General features: G+C 41.3%; 1 protein-coding gene across 2 annotated transcripts; it reads right to left on the reverse strand.

Moving 5' to 3' along the window:
• Positions 1-13,387: 13,387 nt before the first annotated feature.
• On the reverse strand, positions 13,388-15,558 carry Cartpt (CART prepropeptide). 2 transcript variants are annotated; one of them, XM_004623018.1, is made up of 3 exons: positions 15,268-15,558; positions 14,796-14,879; positions 13,388-13,934 (listed from the first exon to the last, which is right to left on the reverse strand). In XM_004623018.1, exons 1-3 carry the CDS (start codon positions 15,424-15,426, stop codon positions 13,827-13,829), a joined length of 351 nt encoding a protein of 116 aa, XP_004623075.1. In that variant the 5' UTR covers positions 15,427-15,558; the 3' UTR covers positions 13,388-13,826. The 2 variants fall into 2 exon arrangements, with proteins under 2 accessions (XP_004623075.1, XP_004623074.1); XM_004623017.2 differs by having other exon boundaries at positions 13,715-13,934; positions 14,796-14,895; positions 15,245-15,426.
• Positions 15,559-19,188: the final 3,630 nt, after the last annotated feature.

Consider the following 19,188-nt stretch of genomic DNA (forward strand, 5'->3'; position numbering starts at 1 on the left):
CAGATGGAAAACAACTGGCAGAAACACCAAACAACCATCTGAATATCCCTAACATTATCACAGGCCAGGGACCTAAGCCCCACTGGGAAGCCTGCTTGGGCTGGAGGTCCAAGGGGCTGAGTAGAAACAGCCACACAGCAGCCAGATGGTGGAGGATAGGGAAGGAAATTTAATAGGAGCTGGCGGGAGCTGTGGATGTGGCTCAATGGTAGAGCAAGAGCAGGTGCTTGGCAGGGCTCAAGGCCTTGAGTTTGAGCCTGAGCACCAGGGCAAACACAAACACACATGTGTGCATGCACACATGCACAGCGAAATAAATTGGAAACCCTAAATTTTAAAGCACATAAAGAAATATAGTACAGCATTAAGAGAGGCACTCAAGATCAACAATAAAAACGAAGTCATCCAATGATGCTTATTTTTTTTACATCACAACATTGTTTATTATGTGAATTTTGTACAATACAAGCAAAAATATAGAAATGCAATGTATGGATACAGCTAAGTGAAGAATGGTGACTTTTCTCCTCGGAAGGCCATGACATCCATTTCTAGTGTATAGGTAGAAAAAGGTTGGTCATTAGCTTCATGATCTGCCTAGAAATGACCTATAAATGCATTTCCCCCTGCTGCTTCCCATAAAGTGTAAAAAGGGAGTTAGAGGAGAGTTTCCTTGTTGGTTTCTACCATATGAAAGATGCTATATTCTATTTTAGCAGGCCAATATATGAAAAATATCTAAATGAAATGTTATTACAAAAATGAAGCAGTAATGAGGTTCTGTCTAAGGAGGGCACTAAATGAGAATAATATATACTTAAAAGAATCCAAAAGAAACAAACAAACAAAAGATTGTTATAAAAAAAGCTCTAGGTGCACTGTAAGCATTTAGGGTTTTTTCCATGTGTACTTTTAAACAAAGGAAGTGAAAAGTTTTTTTTTTGTGGAACTGTTTATTATGTTAACCGTTTGAAATGTGTTTTTAGGGTCAATCTAAAACTTAAAAAAGCAGCAAATAATCACTGTACTTAATGAAGACTTAAAATATGCTAAGTTCCTACATTAGAAACATACATTTTGGTTTCTTTTTCTTTTTTTTTTTCGGAGCCGGGGATTGAACTCAGGCCCTTACGCTTGCCAGGGAAGTGATTATTCCACTGAGCCATCTCCCCAGCCCCTATTTTTGTTTCTTGAAGAAAGATTAGGACTGTGTAACTGGATTCTAGCTAGCAGAATATGGACACTTTTATAACTTGATCATAAAAGCATGGTTATCAATACATTCTTATTCTTGCATGTTAATCATGGACCCTTCTTTTTAATGTGGGAATGATCTAAGAAAAAGATTCCCAGGTCCTTCAGGTGTGATTAGAGATCTCCAACCAGCAACATGATCTGACTTGAACCTGATAGTATTTCTTTTGCTCATTAGCCCCGAAGTGGTACTTTACGGCAAATCTACAACTCTAGTGGCATGTATTAAACCCCACAGTATTAGAAATATATGAGATGCTTTCTATGGAACTAGTGAACAAAGCCTAAGAAGGCCTAAGAAAGTAGAATGACTTAAACATAGTGAGTGTGAGTACCCACCGGCTCATGTTGGGGCCTGGTATTAAGAGGCAATAACCAAGAGTTGGGTGGAGGTGGAGAGAAGGGAGGTAGAGGATGAAGAAAGGGATTAAGATGGGTTGAGTACCTGTACCAGCTCCAAGCAAGGAATGGAAAAATTGTGCAGTACCAACATATACTAGCAAAATAAAATGTGTAGCGGATCTGGGAGTGCAGCTCAGAGACAGAGCACTTACCTAACATGGATGAGTCACTGGGTTCAATCTCAGCCCCGCCAAAAAATAAATTCAATAAATCAATAAAAGGCACAAAAATACTACCTCATTAACTAAGAAGGAGAAAAAAGATATCAGGGAATCTTTAAGAGGTAGGACAGCCCTCAGATATACTAAATTCAAAACTCTTATTTAAAAAAATCATTAAAATCAGTGGGCAACATGTAAAATGGCCTAACTGAACAGAGAGACTGTTATGGTTTGTGTCGAGGTGTCCCCTCAAAGCCTCATGCAGTCACTGGATCAGGCTTCTAGAGTTAGTGATTAATTCGTGATTCAATGCTCGGATTATGGGTGTGAGTGCTACACCCACTCTGGGTCAGATAATCTGCATACAAATGCAAAGAAGGGAAAGAGGCCGATAGCTGCTGCGGCTGCTACTCCTCTCTTTGCACTTTGCTGTTTTCTGCTGCCATGAGCTGCTGCCCTCTTCCATGTGCCACTCTGCCTTGGAGCCAGCTGATTACGGACTGAAACCTCCACTAATTGTGCACTAAATAAAACTTTCCTTCCTTAATTTTGAGTGTTGGGCATTTTGTCCCAGCAATGAGAGAAAAGTAACTGAGACAGAGACTATTTGCACTCATAGTGTAAAAATGAAATAAACATTTCAGTTCTTTCCAAACTACTTTACAAGTTCCATACTGCTCAGTTACTGGTTGTTCAGCCAGTCTGTGTTATCTCAGAATAGCAAGCTCAGATAAAGTTATTCAAAGAGACCATAATAGTGTGAATAAAAACAAACCCACTTGATAATTTTTCTTAAGTATAAACAAAAGCCAGGGCACTAAGCAATCCTCAAAATATCAAACATTTCCATCTCTCAGATAAACCAGGTGACATATCTTCACCAAGTGCAGTTTTAATCCCACTCTATTCTGCTCTCATAATAAATATTTATGAAATAACCAATCACAAAATTATCTACAAAAAATGAAAAACTGACAGAAGTGGTATTATATATGTCAGTGAAAATGGTAGAATCTTCAATAAATATCTTATATCATAATGGTTCTTCCATATTAAAATCATCATATATAGAAATAAATTTCAGATAGATTAATAATCTGGGTGAGGTACTGGGGATTGAATCCCAGGCCTTTGCACAGAGCTCCACCCTCACCCCATCCCCACACACTTTTGTTTTTGAGACAGAGTCTTCCCAAGTCACTGAACTGTCCATACTAGACTTGAACTTGCAGTCTTTCTGCCTCACCCTTCCTGAGTGCTGGGATTATAGAAATGTGCCACCATGTCCAGCTAGATGGATTAATAATCTTGAAGTTAGAGACAAAAAATCAAATCTTATAGGAAACTACAGGGAAATGTTATTATGATTTGAAACAATGTTATATCTATCTCTTTTTACATATTTAGTACAGGGTCTACAGGGTCCCACTATACAGATGGGACTTGTAGTGATCCTCCTGTTTTCAGCCTCTCAAGTGCTGGGATTACAGGTACATGCCACAATGCACAGTTTCAGTCACTGCCTCAGTGCACCCTAGGGACAGGGCTAAAAAAGGCATGTGGTGCTGGGGATAAATCTTGGTCCCTGCACCTGCCTAAGCAGGCACTTTACTCCACTGAGTTATCTGGCTGGCCCTAGACCTTATATCTTACACTAGATATAAAATGAAAAGATTATTACAGGAGGCTGGGGAGATGGCTCAGTGGAGTAAGCACTTGCCTGGCAAGCGCAAGGGCCTGAGTTCAATCCCTGGTTCCACCAAAAAAAAAGAAAAAAGAAAAAAAAATTATTACATTTGGCTATATTAAAATTTATAAGATTTCACAGCAAAAAGCACTATAGTAAAAAGTCATAACTTAGAAAATAAAAATTTGCAGCACAAGAAGCCAAGAAAATAGTTCAAATATATGAAAAACTCATAAAAAGTAATTAGAAAAGAACCCAAGGGGCAGGGGAGATGGCTCAGTGGAATAAGTGCTTTCCTGGCAAGCACAAGGGCCTGAGTTCAATCCCCAGTTCCGAAAAAAAAAAAAAGATGAAAAATAGGCAAAATATATGAAGAGACAATTCACAAATATAAAATTTGCATAAATGTAAAAAAATCCTTATTCTAGTCAAAATTATAACAGATTAAACAATAATTAGATATTGTTAGTAAAATGGTATCAGACAATTCCAAACATGAGTACAGTTACGGATTAATGGGAAGTTCCTTCACTCCTAGGGGGCATATAAATCAGTATGACCATTTTGGAGAGCAAGTTGGTAACATCTAGCAAGGTAAATATATGTATATAGTATAGCCCAGGATCCCACTACTAGATCCAAGAAAACATGCGCAAAGCATGAGAGAGAGAAGGACAGACAGACAGACAGAGACAGACAGACCAACAACATCTGAGAGAAATACAAGAGTGAAAATGATACCTACTTACTTCATAAAGTGGGTCTAGTTCCTTCTCTTTGCCTACACTTCCTTCCTCTAATCACCTTATAATAAATTCCTCTCTACAGACTTCATCTCATTAGAAGGTTACATATTTCTTCCACCAAGTGACATTTTCAGTATGACTCAAGTAAAAGACAAAGTCAAACTTAAAATAGAATAATAGAAGAACAAAAAATTAGTATAATATTCAAGGAGAGTTTATTTCCGCCCCAAAATTCTTAAGACATTCATTTTCCCCAAATTAAAATAGCTGCATGCATAAAAGGAATCATATTAGGCAAAAATTTCACTTAACTTATTGAGTATATATTAAATGCTTAATTGAATTTTCACTTCTCTATCATAAAGAATTAACAAATTGGGCTGGGGAGATAGCTTGGCGGTCTAAATGCCTGCCTGGCAAATGCAAGCACTTGGGTGTGATCCCCAGTACCACATGCCATGTTGTCCCCAAAACCACAGGTGTCCTGTGCTGACCACCAAAACCAGACTTAGGGGCACATGCCTATAATCCCAGCACTGGGAAGGCTGAAACTGGACGATCACTAAGAGTCCAAGCTGTGTGGTGAGAGCTTGTAGCAAATTAATTAACTAATTAATTAATTAAATGTTTACAAAGAATGAACAAATTATTTCACCTTTAAGGCCTTTATTCTTTGATTATAAAATGAGGTTATAGTAAATGACCCCAAAGTTGCTTTGCAATTGCCAAATTGAGACAATTCACAAAGAAAGCAGAAAGCTATACAGTAGCAACAATAGCAAATTCCTGCTAAAACCTACAAATCAAGGGCCAGCGAGATAGCTCAGCGATCTAAAGCACCTGCTTGGGCAAGCTTAGGCAGGTGCAGGGGACTGCAGTTTAATCCCTGGCACTACATGCCACATCAGCCCTACCCTCCGGGCCAGCTCAGCTGCCCTCCACAAAAAAAGAAAAAAAAAAAAAAAACCTACAAATCAACCACTTCACAAAGAGAACCTTCATGTAGAGACTAAATCAGAAAAGACCACAGAACATAACAAGGAAAGGACTTGTCTTAGGCACTTCCCACGCCTGAGATACATTACCTGGCACCTAAAATTTAAAGGCTGAGAGGTTTTGTTTTGTTTTGTTTTGTTTTGTTTTGTTTTGTTTTGTTTTGTTTTGTTTTGTTGGTGGAACCAGGGATTGAGCCATTTCCCCAGCCCCTGAGAGGTTATTTTGCCTCACAGTTTTTACAGGCTTTAGTCCATAGTCCACAGGCTCCAAGGCAGCAATGGGGGAAGGGGTTGCATGGAAATCCATAGTGGAAGAGCCTGGAAAGATAGAGGTTGTTCACATTATGTCAGCCAGGTTGAAGACAAGGAAAGCAGAAATCAGGAGGGAGATAAAGTCTTCCAGGTCACCAGTGAACTGCCTCCTCCCACAAGAAGCCACCTCCCAAAAGCACATCAGTTCTAGTGCCCTGTGATCCAATCACTTATCAAAATCCCCACTTGCAAACACAAGAGGGCTTTGGGCCCTCTCAATCTAAACTAGAATGCTCTTCTTTTCACCAACAAAGGACTCATGTTTATCTCTTCATATAAAACGCATTTAGTCCTTCTCTAAGAGTTGTCAAAATTTTAAAAGATTCTGCATTGCTGGTTAAGTCCAAGACCAAAGTCTCCTCTGAGACTCAAGGCAAACTCTTAACAGTGAGTCCCTGTAAAAATAAAGAAAGTGAAAACTTCCAGCATACAATGATACAGAGTAAACATTCCCATTTCAAAATGGAGAAATAAATGGTAGAGTGAAATTGAACTAAAGCAAGACCAAAACCCAACAGGGCACACATTAAATCCTATAGCTCCATGAATAGCAGCTGGGGAAGGGCTCCGAGGCTGCTCACTGAGGAAATGCCCTTGCAGTCCTCATTGTCTCTCTTTCGGCTGCTTTGCTCACTGGCTGCAGCTTTCCTCAGCTATCAATCTATGTTCCTGGAATCTCTAATTTCCTGAGCTCTCCACATTTAGTTTCACCCTCATGGCTTCTCACCCTGCCCTCTCAATGACACGCTTTCTGGACTCTGAAGTCTTCTTCTGAAATCTGGGTGGCAGCCTCCTTGATTCCACATCTCTTCTATTCTGTATGCCCATAAATGCCAAGGCCTGCCATCATCTCATGCAGTAACTAGGCCCCTTTGGACCATGGCTCCTCAGGCCTGGATGCCTGAGCACTGAGTCCTGAAGAACTGATTCACTAGGTGGCCCTTCTAGATCACAGTGTGCTGGGGCTCTCTTCTCAAAGCAAACTCTCACTTTTACACCTTTAAGCCATCTTTTCTATCATCCTTATATAAAGTATGTGGCTTCCTTTCAGTGCTCTTCTTTCTAGCAGCCAAGCTCTCCCCTGCTACAACTTTGCAGGTGCTTCCCTTCTGATAAAACTAAAAACTTTTCAGATGGGCTTTTTACTCCTGCTTTTTGGTGTAAACCTAGTTAAGAGCTGCCAATAGTATTGGTGCCACAGCCTGGATGCTGCACGGCCTTGATATTTTCATCATCAGATTAACTTGTCCACTGCCTTTAATCTTAGTTTCCCACCATCTCATGTTATAAGTAAAATGGAGATAAAATTTCTCCCAGAGAATAACATACCTGGTCTCATGCCCAGCTGCTGATGGAGTCTTTGTACCCAGCTAAAACTTTCTAAGCCTGGGCTTTGCCATCTAGATTTCTATCAGCACTCTGGTCTTCTGAGTTCTGGCCAGTACTGCCCATCAAACTCAGTCTGTAGTACTCTAGTAGGGCTTATCTAGCCAGCATTTTCAAGCTTTTCCAACCCCCTTGAACCAGCCCTAAGGGCTTCTCAATCACATGGTCAGAAGCTCCCACAACAGCCCCACATCTCTGGTACCAAAGTCTTGGTCACTGTCTCATCACTGAGACATAATGCTTGAAACCTGTAACTTAGAGGAGGAGTGGAGGCTCATTTGCCTCACAGTTTATATAAGTTTCAAGTCCACATTTGCCTGACAAAGCTGTAATGGCAAGATAGAAAGCCCTACGCAGAGGGAAACCGTGCATGTCATGTCGGTTGGCAAGCAGGGAGCTAAGGAGGAGCCAGGGAAGAAGATACTCTCTTCCAGGTCACACCCACAGCTCTTCTGACCAGACCCCACTGGACTGCAAAGCAGCTATAGTTCCACCATGATCCAAGCACCACCCAAAAGCCCCATCTGTGGACACTGAGGCCTCAGAGGGACATTCAAAAGCTAAACCATAATAGGACTGAGCACCAAAGCCTGAGCCAGGATATAGGAGCTCATTCCATCAAAAGGGTGGCTTTCACACTTCAGGGCCATCTCCAGTCACATATTTGGGGATGTGTTCAGTCTTTATGTAGTCTGCATGAATATGCTTCTTTTGAAAGCCATGGCTGAGTCCTAACTACTATTGTAAATTGGGAAATGAAAATACAAAAGTAAGGCCGGCCAGATAGCTCAGTGGACTAATGCACCTGCTTGGGCCTAGTGCAGAGACTGGGGTTTGATCTCCAGCATGCCATGCTGGCCCCACCCCTACAGCATGCTGAGAAGGCAATTGAGGCTGGGTGTGGTGACGCACGCCTGTAACCCCAGTGCTTGTGAGACTGAAAACAGAAGGATCACTATGAGTCTGATCTACATAGTGAGCTCTGGAGACCTTGTAGACCCTGTAGACCCTGGACCAAATACATAAAAAAAAAAGAAAATACAAAAGTAAATAAATTATGACATGTATAGAAGTAACTGGTGTGTATAATTTAAGTACACATATACTGTACACATATAACATTCATATTTTCTATGCTTTTATAGTTTATAGTAGATAAGTAATTATATATATATTTTCATCAGCATAATAAATTTTAAATATACTGTAATAATAATATTTACATAATTTTAAACCAATTCTCTTCAAATTCCAAATGCTTAGGGCTATTTACCCACACAAAAAATCCAAACTTATGAAATTGAGGTGATGTAGGTTTATTTTTTTCTTGTTAAATCCTGCAGTTCAAGTAGAGTCAAGATCAATTTAAGCTGCAGCTCCTTTGCTTTATTTCCCAGATGCTCAAACACCAAATATTAGATATAATGATCAAATGCAGATTCAAAATCTCTCAGCTGGAAAGAGAATCTTAGATAAGCTGCCTGTGTGAAGCTGAGGCCCTGCTAATGAGAGACAGAGCTGGCTGCTTGCTCCCAAGGCAGGGACTGGCATGGGACCCAGAAGGCTGCAAGAGACCTTTGGGTCCCTTAGCAGTGCCAGACTCCAGTTCCCTCCCTCCTGAAATGGTCACTTCCTAGACTTCCTTCCTCCAACGTCAATCATCCTTCCAATCGGTCAGAATCCTTATTTTATCAGACTCCTCCAGTTCAATTTCTTCAGATTTTTAGATATTCAATATCAGAAAAATTTCCCCCCAAAATTTTGCCATCCTAAAATAGACATGCCAAGTTTTTGTTTCGTTAGGAGAAACATTAGGAAAACAACTACCATCTGTTTCCACCAGCATCTCATCAAAGAAAGAGGGTTTAAACACTAAAAATGTAAGATGCGTACACTTCAAAGGATGAATTTTGTATGCAAACTACATTTCAATAAACTTGATATTTTAATATATGTGTATCAAGCCTAAATTTTGAATTGTTGAAAATAGGATGAATCTAGCTTTTGTCCCCATCCTACTCCAATGCCATTTTACCATAAGAGGGGACCTTAGGAGCCCTGAGCAACCGCTGCATTAGCCTTCTCCCTCATTCATGTGGACACTCAGCTCTTCTTTCCTGGAGTAGTGCTTTATTTTTCTGCCTGGTCTTTCTGTCCCATGGCCTCCCTCTCTGTCCCTCTGTGGTATGCCATTAGATTGAGATTCTCCCAGCGCAGCTCTTCCCTCCACAAAATTAAAACTTGATCCCTTATCCAAGCTTTCAACACCCTCATGATCCAGTCTACCCTTTCCTCTCTCTCCATGCTGCTACACCTATCAATGCAGCCAGCTCTCAAGTTATGTCTAACAGTATTCTGTTTCCCCTGCGGATTTTCATGCATACTGTTTCTCATAGCTTCAAAAAATTTTCCTTAACCTTTACCTTTTGAAATAGTACACATCCTTTGAAGAGTACTTAAACACCACTTTGTCTATTATCCTTGACAATTCAACTTTTGTACCCTCCAAATTTCTTTCCCTCTGTCTCATACTTAGTCATGTATTATGATGATAAATGTGTCATTCTGTGGTACAGGTTTGCCTGTGATCAACTCTTATATTGAGTAGCTATAATGATGGCATGAATTATGTGTTTACTCTCCTCAGCAAACTTTATATCCTATTTTCCTTGGATTTCAGAAGTTATAAAATAATAATCCCCACTTCCTGTCACTCACCTCTAAAGTACTTGCATTATGTGCCCGCCCAAAATGAATCATTTTTTTAGCTCTGAGTTTCATCATCCTCTTGTTACTTCCAAGGGCCCTACACCATTAACAGGTCCTATCTCCTATAAATTTCTGACCTCTTCTTTTCTTCAGATTTCTCAGATCAGATGAAACTATCCAAAAATGTTTACATTAATTCTTCTCAGGCTAAAACAGGTGTGCTCATAGACCATCAAGAGGAAAAACCCTCCTGCATGGGAAGGTAAGGGAAATAAATCATAAATGTACAGTAATCAGGGAGGGAAGCATTTCACTCATCACCAGTGAGACAAAGCAGACAGAGCTTTGGCTGCAGGAGACCATCCCGCGCACTGCCAGCCTGCTTCCTTTGTGATGTTCCTCATCAATAAACATCTGTTTCATTCCACCTGGCAGCTGATCAAAGTAACACTGTGCACCTGGGGGAAAGAATAAGACACAGCGGTAGCCATGTGGACTTCTCCCGCTATGTGAGATTCAGTGCTAAGCCCACAGTCATCTTTCAGTTTCTAAAATTTGCCAACATCTCTTCAGCCTTTGAACTTCTGGATGGGCTACACCTGCTGCCTGAAGCTCTCTCCCTGTCATTTCCTTCCTTCTGTCTACACCCATCAAAACTGACCTTTTCTCAGTGGAAGGCACTCAGAGAAGTGTGAAGCAAATTAATGAGTGAAGTTATATGAAAACTAGTTCAGGGTTCTCGAGGCTCTAGGGCAGAAAGGTTACCAGAACCCCTCAAAGATCTTATTTAACCTACACAATCCTATCTTAATTTACTCCTCATCTCAGATTTAAATTTATTAGGCTGGAAAGAGAGTCCAGGTACCCTTTAGCCTTACTAAAAAATAAAAGAGAAGATATTGCAGAGGTTGGGGGGTGAAGTAGACATGTTTGTATTCCACTCTTTGAGCTATACCTTCCCCCAGTATTTCTTGGTTTGGAGAAATATTTCAGGCTTAAAGGAAAGCAGTCCTAGTGTTATCCCTGAGGGTCCTGCTTGTGTGCTCATCAGAGGTCAAAACAATTTCCTGATCTGATTTATTTAGGACAGACATGGATAGGAATGGGTAAGTTAATCAACAACATTATGATTCTTAGCTGAAATAACTTCTGGAAAAGTAGCAAACTGTGAAATATCAAATATTTCTTTGCAGTGTTTAAAGATTAAAACATGCCACGGATTAATCACAAACAGGCCTGACAAAGAATTCAAGTGGAAATGCAACCACAAAAAAAATACATAGACCCTCAGGGAGGTCATTTTTATTAATGAAAGAGTCCACAGATTCTTGAATGCCCAGAGAGATACAGAGAGAAAGACAAAGGTGGCCAGGGGGATTAAAGCTGACATCGTGAGTTAGAACTGTGTGATTTAAACAAGTTCCATAATCTCTCTTGACTTCTGTTTCCTACTCTGAAAAGTAGTAACACCTGTCTTGTAAGATTAGTAAGATTAGGCATGCTGATGGCAACAATAAGAAAACTGTGAGTGGTACTTTAACATGAAAATATTTCCAGCCAGCGCTTCCTGTCTCCGCATGAACCCATGGAGAGGTTTTATGTTTAGGTTCTATTGTTCCGCAGGTGCCTCTTGGAATTGGATTAGGAAGCTGTTAGCATGCCTTTCTCTATGATACTGCTTTTTAATATTACCTAACAAAAAAAAAATCAAAACTCTGCTTTGTTTGGAAGTACATAAATATTTATAGGTAATATGGATATTATATTTTCAACTTATTTGTGAATGATTCAAAATAAAGTGTATGTTGCATTTAAAAAAATAAATATAAAAGTATTTTTGGATAATGGAAAAAAATATTACTTATCTGGTTTAAACCCTTGGACCTATGACTGTGACTAAGCACTCAGAGACATTTCAGAATTACTAAGCTTAATATTTAATTTTTTTATAGTCTTGAGTTGAATTTCCCCCCACTAATTTTCACTTGTTCCTCTCAAAACTGAGATAGGACAGGCACCCCCATGGGACAGGAGACTTGCCTTCTTAGGCCTAACCCATTCATTCTGACCCACTAAAGGTGGAAATAACTCCTTTCCCCCCATCCTACCTAGCATCTGCCCCCCAGTATTCCCAACTCTGTACTGCAAGGTCCAGATGTGCTCCTCAGTGTCTCTGAGGACAAGAATATTGAGCACTGAGCCATCTTTTATGCAGGAAGAAAGCCCCTGAAACATGAGACCCAGGGGCCCAGCAAAGCCATAAAAGCTGGTCCCTTTCGTTCATTAAGGGCCTTGTCTGACCTGCAGTAGACCTGGGTCTCCTTCAGCTATTCTTTTACTCAGGTGGAAGCCCCTTTTCCAATTTCTGTCCTTTCCCAATTAAAAGTTTCTCCCGTAAATCTGTGATCCTGCATCAGTATTACTTTCTGTTATCAGTGTATCAAGTTGCCACACATGGCTTGTATCAAAATATTACTTAAATAACTTTTTCTTGATTGGAGAATTTTTCCAAAATGCATATTTTACTGGTGGAGATGAATGGATCTCCTGCTCTTAAAACACCTAATACAGTGATTTTCCTTTCTTAGGGCAAACCTCAAAGAGGCTATTAAAAACCTTCTAATAGAGAAGATGTCAAAATAAAGTCCTGATTTTTCAAACTGTGTCTAGTATGGAAGTCTGAAACAATTTATCTTCTATTGGTCTGTGATGCAGGAGCTCTGGGAAGCTAGCTGCACCTATGTTAAAGATCCTACAGTCTGTCTCTCCTCAGTTGAGTAGAACACTAAGAAAATTGTGGGAAAATGAAATGTTGCACTGTAAAGCCAAATTACCTGGATTATCTCAGGCTCTTTAGAAAAATAGCCACATATCCTTTCATGTATAACAATTAGCCATGTATTTTTAACTTTTGTCTCCTTACATTCTTACGACTATTAGATAAACTCTCAAAACATGTTGCTAAGCTTAGACGACATCTACCTTCCGCCAACTGTAAAGCTAAGAATGCTACACCATCTCACACCTATAGATAAGATTTCCCCACTTTGCTAGAATTTCCTTACCAATGTTTTCACCAATCTATTTATTGGATGTTGATTTATTACTTTCTTTGGTCTGCAGCTCTAAAAATTTACATACTCTCTTTCACTTCAAAGCATTCCATTCAAGGTGATTTCAAACTATATATCCAGGTCATGAGCGCTCAGATCTGGCTCTGAATAAACCACCCTTTTATTTCCTTTCAAACAGTTGTTATTTTATACCAACATGCCTTACTGCTAAAAGTAAGGAGTCTAAATAAGGTTTGTTTTTTTTTGTTTGTTTGTTTGTTTGTTTGTTTGTTTTTTTTCAGAACTGGGGGTTGAACTCAGACCCTTGTGCTTGCCAGGGAAGCACTTATTCTACTGAGCCATCTCCCCAGCCTAAATAAGGTTTGAATAAATAAAATAGTATCACCTCAAGTCCAACATCTCCACCACAGAGAGAATGAGAGAGAGAGAGAGAGAGAGAGAGAGAGAGAGAGAGCGCTCCCACTACTGCAATCAAAGAAAAATGTAATACACTGAAGCTGGTGTGCTAGACTCCTAATTAATGATCAGAACTCATTGGAGCTAAGGTGCTGTTCTCCCCATAGACTGCTATTTTTAAAATATTTCTCTTTGTAAACAACAGCATGATTAATCTCATCATTCTTACTTAAATTGCTTAAGTAAAAAGGACAGTGCACAAGGAGCAATTATTAAAAACACTTTATTATGTAATATTTGTACATGCTTCAATTCATGTTACTTAGGATTATTTATTTTCCAGGCTGTGATGTCATCTACCAAGTTTAACTAGATCTAATTTTCACTCTGCCATGCCACATACAAAAATACAGTTTTCAAAGCAAGTTTCCTTTTCTTTACACAAAGGTACACAAGAGTTCATCAGACAAATAAAACAAAGGAGTACTTTGCACACAGATCAACACCATACTTGGCATTATCCTTCACATAGTAACATCAAATGTGTTCTTTTATATTTGAAACAGCAAGAAAAGAGCCCCCTTCACCCTCAGAGGGAAACGCAACTTTATTTGCTGCTAACACCAAACTCTGCGATGAAGGTGTGACCCTCTCAGGTAAGTAAGGAGGGAAGTTGGGGAGTATGGAGGAGGATGGATGCCCTTTCATAAGCACTTCAAGAGGAAGGAATTGCAAGAGGTTCCTCGGGGACAGTCGCACAGCTTCCCGATCCTGGCTCCTTTTCGCACTGCACATTGTTCTCCAGCATCACACTGCAAACAATACAATCTGTGGTCACCAGAGTCCCTGTGGGCAAGTGCATGCGGGACTTAGCGTGTCTCCCCACCAACCACTCTCTGCCTCTCAAGAGGAATAATCAGACCCCACATCATCCACAGAAGTCTCAGGGTAGCCAGGCTTGGAACACAGAAAAACCTGTGCTTATCCTTTCTGGGAGAGGATATTTTCACAAAGAAGTGTAAGCAATTGGTCTCTCTCTACAGTACTTTCTGCCACCTGCCTGAGGGATCACATTTCTTGTCTTCTCTTCTTGCTTAGCCAAAGAGAAAATTTTCAAGTAGACTTTGAAAGAAACAATATACCTACATCTTCTCACAGTCTTTGTTCCTTGCTTCCACACCTCCTCATCCCATCTCAAGAAAGTAAAAGTGTGTGTGTGTGTGTGTGTGTGTGTGTGTGTGTGTTGCCCTTTACCCAGAATTATCCAAGAAAAGTGAACCAGCCATGAAATTTTGACCCCCAGAACCTAGACTTTTTAAAACACACTGAATGTGCTCTGGAAAGAATAAGGGAAGCAGGAACCGAGTAGATTCGAGGGCTCCTCCGACTCCAAGAATTCTTCCTAAGGTGAAACAATGCTCATCTTTGGAAAATATTCCTTCCCACACAGATTATAGAACTAGTTCCTAGCACTGCCATTCAAACCTCCAACTTATCCTGTGTGCACTGAGAGACCAAGGGACAAGAGCTGGCCCTGAAGACAAGGGGTCCTAATAAAACAATTAAAGCCCATGACCCCAGTTACATGGCCACATCCTGAGTAAATATTGTGTGTCCTACTCAAGGAGTGCATTTTCTCTTAACATAGGAAAGGAGTGACACCGAAGTCTTACCATGGGGACCTGGCCATACTTCTTCTCATAGATCGGAATACGTTTACTCTTGAGCTTCTTCAAGACTTCCTGCAGCGCTTCAATCTGCAATACACCGCCCCAGAGCCCGAAGTTGCCGCGTTGGTTGCAAGCCCAGCCCAGGTGCTCACTTCCAGCCCTAGTTAGGAGCCCGGGACCCACACACTCTCTCTGTGGGACTTAGTGGGCGACGGGTTGTGCAAGAGCAGTTTTGTGGGCACTGTCCAGGGGACCGACCTCAGGTCCTGGGGCTGCTGAGGTGGGCCTTGATCTGACCCCCCTGACAGACAGCCCGGAGCCCACGGGCTCCAGTGGATCTTCCGATGGCAGAGGGTGCGAGGGCTTTTCGCCCAGCTCCCCATTCTCTGACCCTGGGAATGGGGCTAGGAGGGAGGGCGCGTTCAAAGGGACCGCGTGGTAGCCCGAGGGGCTCTGCAGTGAGGGGAATACCGACCAGCTCCTTCTCGTGGGAGGCATCCTCCACGGTAGAGTAGATGTCCAGGGCTCGGGGTTGGAGCTCAGCGTCCTCCTGTGCTCGGGCGCCCAGCAGAGGTAACATCAGGAGCAGGGCGGCGCCCAGGAAGGGTAGCAGCCGAAGGCGGGCGCTCTCCATGGTGCTGAAACCAGTCGCTGCTGGGGCACCCCGCTCTCCCGTCTTTTATAGCGAGCGGAGCTCTCGAGTATGGGGAAGAGGGAGGGGGCGAGGAAGGAAGGGGGTGTGGAGGAGGGCCCGGGTCAGCCGTCTGTAGGCAGCGCTCAGTTGCCGCTTGACGTCAATGCCCGCCGGGCTCCAGGCGCCCGGAACGAGGCTCTGAGCACAGATGGGCGAGAGCGCAGAGACGAGACCCCGTGCCCCCGGTGCTGTCAGCCGGCGGCCAGGGACGTCCCCCAAGGGGCCTGAGCTGAAGTTGTGGGGAAAGGGGCGCGGCCTGGGGAGCGGAAATGGAAAATGCCTTCGGGGCAGTGCACCGGCAGCACAGTCTTTTCTCCCCGTGGACTGGCAGCCCAGCTTCCATCCGCCTCACCACGCTTACCCAGCCAGAACAGCAGGAGGAGGAAGGGAATTCCACTTCCAGGTAGAGTGCCCTGCACCGGGTACTCTGTGGCACAGGAGGCCAAAGTAGCGCAGGAGAGAAAGGGACATCGTCTCCTCCCCAAGATAAGTTCTTGGGCGGAAGCTGTGTGCTAATCAAGAAAAAAGAAAGAGGAAAAAAGCCGAGTGGGGAGTGCAGAGAACCTGACTCTGGTTCCCAGGCTGGCTGTACCACTTCCAGGCTCTGTGACTTAGAACAAAATAACCTCTTGGAGAAGATCTTACTTTATAATTTTTAACATCATGAGTTAATAGAGGTGCCCCACAAGTTATCATTATCCAGAGAGTGAAGTGAGAGGTTAGGTATGTAAAATCCATGGCCCCTCACACAATAAACACAAATTCTCCTGGTCCCTCCCCCTTTGAACTTTGAGGCTGCCTAGGTCCTATGAACAGTATTACTGGGCAAATTTAATCATCCACAGGACCTCCCCTCCCTCCACTTTACTCACCACCTGTGGTATCCGATAAGCCTGCCCAGAAAAGAAAATAAAGGTGACTGGTGAAGATATTGATTGTTTGTTTGTTTGTTTATGGTTTTATTGAGACAAGATCTCGCTATGTAGTTCAGGCTGGTCTTGAACTCACTGCATAACCCAGGATGGCTTCAAACCTGTGGTGATCCTCTTGTCTAACCCTTCCAAGTACCAGACTACAAGCATGTGCCTCCACACCTGGCTGACGTTGTGCTTTTAGAAAGGTGCTAGTCTTTACAGTCTGCATGTAAGTTTCTCATAATGAGCTTGAACTTGGGATATTCCTGTCTAAGCTTCCAAGAACACTGGGGTTACAGGCACACACCACCATGCCTGACTTCAGTCCTGCTTTGATGCATTTGCATGTACCTTACATGTAAATATTTTCCTGCATCTATAAACGATTGTTTCTTCTAACTTAAATCTCAGTTTAAATGTCCATGACTATTCAATCTAAAGTATCCACCAATTCATTCTCTCACAAATTTATTGCTGAGTGGGTAATGTGGGTCATTGGGATGCCTAACTACCTCAATTATCAAATAATCAATTGTTCTCAAATGCACCTTGGGAAGCAATTCAAGAAGTAACACATCTTCTGACAAATACCACGCATATTAACAACATCAAAATATTTTACTTTGGAGTAAATCCAAGTTGCAAATGTATCTACGACTATAGAAGCTCTGCCTCTCATATATACCATCTAATTCTGCGTAACAAAACTTCTGGGACAGCTCGTTTTACCACTTAAAACTTATGTCAATTATCTACATTTTGACATATTTCACAGAAGAACATTTTCCAGAAGCACAGTGGGGAGAAATGGGGTAGTGCTCAGATTAGATTCTTATAAAGAGAATGCAGCCTAGATCCCTTGCAGATGCAATTCACAGTCGGGTCTTCTGTGAGAGTCTGATTCCACCATTGATCTGATAGGAAGTATAGGTCAGGCTGTGATGAGGAGCTCTCTTTAAAAAAGAAAAAAAGAAAAAAAAAATGGAGCCTGCAAGATAGCTCAGAAGACTGAAGTGCCTGCTTAGGCAAGATAAGGCAAGCACAAGGACTGTAGTTCAATCCTCGGCACCACACATGGCACCAGCCCCACCTCCAGTGCAAGCTGAGCTGACCAGAGTCCTGGCATAGTGGCACATGCCTGTAATCCCAGTGCTGGCAAGGCTGAAAGCAGGAGGATCACCACAAGTCCGAGCTGTGTAATGAGATCCTGTAACAATCAAATACTAAATAAATAAATAAATAAATAGAGCTTCATTCACCTTTTGCTCACCTCCTGCTGTGCAGCCCAGTTCCTAACAGGCCACTGACTAGTACTGGCTTACAGTGCAGGAACGGTCTCTATCTCTGGTGATCTTAAAAGTATTCCATACTTCAAAAAAATTCAAATAAAATTTTAGTTCTACCTTCCATAAAAATATGAATACCTTCAATGGAATGCGTCCTTTCAAATTTTATTCCCACACTAGTCATATCTCCTTTTGTGCCAATAGGAAAATAACTCAAAAGCTCAAGTCCTACCAATTGTTGGGTTCATGTTACCATCTTCATGTGAGAAGGACACTGAAGTTAGTTGAGGAGCTAGGGAAAGGACTCGAACAATCTTGTGGTCAAGAGAGTCTTGGTTATTTATATATCACAATATTTTTTCATCTTGAGCAGAATGACTTTATAAACTGACTTGAGGATGCCTTGTATGGCCAAGACTAAGCCATTGTCTTTCTAGAGAAAATTTATATAGAAAGAATAAAAGTATGAGACGTTCTATAGTCTGTGCCCTGTCCATCAGGAGAATTTATACATATTTGCTACATTATAAAGACTCCATGTGGTGGTAGGAGCCCACTTCTGGTGCCCCTTAACTGGAAGTAGAAGTCATAATTGGATATAATCTCTATTTTCATCCCAGATTTGGAAACAGGAAATCAGGTCACCTCTTAAAAGAGAGGCAATGACCAGCATGCCTGTCAAGATCTACTGCATGCAATCTCTCCTAACCACCCTCCCAATTTAGAGCAGGACTCCCCTTCTACTCTTTGAAATAACTCAAGTAGAAAAATCTCATCAGCAGAGACCAAAGAAACTAGTGCTAGATCTATTTGAGATCTATTTGTAACATACTGCTATCTGAAAGGAAAATTTTAACAGGTTGGAGAAACTTCTTACTCATGGACTTTTTTATGGCTGTATTATAATTATATTTTTTGTGCTCTTTACTTTTTATTTTTAAAGAGAACAAAAATAGTTAAAAATACAGAAATGATACACAATTTTACTAAAGAAATGATAGGAATTTAACAATAGTTAAATTTAACAATTGCATATTGTCTTCAGTTGTTCAAACATGTAACTCAATTGTGCTCCAAATTTTCTGATCAAGAAGATTATGGAGTCACAGAGAAATGTGTTCGATGATCTAAAGTGAGCCTGGGGAGAGTCACATGGAGAGAAAAAACATTTTCTCAAGCTTTCACAGAGAGCAAATTGGTCAAGCAATGGCTGTGAGTCATCCTCATGTCAGACATTGAAAAAGAATGTACAAAAGGCGGTACAGGGCTACAGGATAAATACTGAGAGTACTTGGCTGACTTTATCAGATACAAAAGTTACATTTCTTGGTATATAGGTCTTGCTATATCTTGGTCTTAACCATCCAGCATAAAAGTAAAAAAAAAAAAAAATTAGTTGTTCAGATTACCAGATGGAAGCATGCAAAATTGGGGCAAAAAGTTATAAAAACAATCATAAAGGAGAGAAAATAAATTTGGCATTTTAGCTGCTCCATTTGACA

The sequence above is a fragment of the Octodon degus genome, unplaced genomic scaffold (assembly GCF_000260255.1).
Source record: "Octodon degus isolate 3935 unplaced genomic scaffold, OctDeg1.0 scaffold00001, whole genome shotgun sequence".
NCBI classification, from domain to species: domain Eukaryota; kingdom Metazoa; phylum Chordata; class Mammalia; order Rodentia; family Octodontidae; genus Octodon; species Octodon degus.

Bases quoted from the DNA above. Each gene is read 5' to 3' on its own strand.
- Cartpt (XM_004623017.2), bottom strand. From the start codon at position 15,426: ATGGAGAGCGCCCGCCTTCGGCTGCTACCCTTCCTGGGCGCCGCCCTG. The intron at 14,896-15,244 runs GCCCCTCGGGCT...CTTCGGGCTCTG, and splicing joins GGTATTCCCCTCACTGCAGA to GGGCGGTGTATTGCAGATTG. The intron at 13,935-14,795 runs GTAAGACTTCGG...TATTGTTTGCAG, and splicing joins AGTATGGCCAGGTCCCCATG to TGTGATGCTGGAGAACAATG.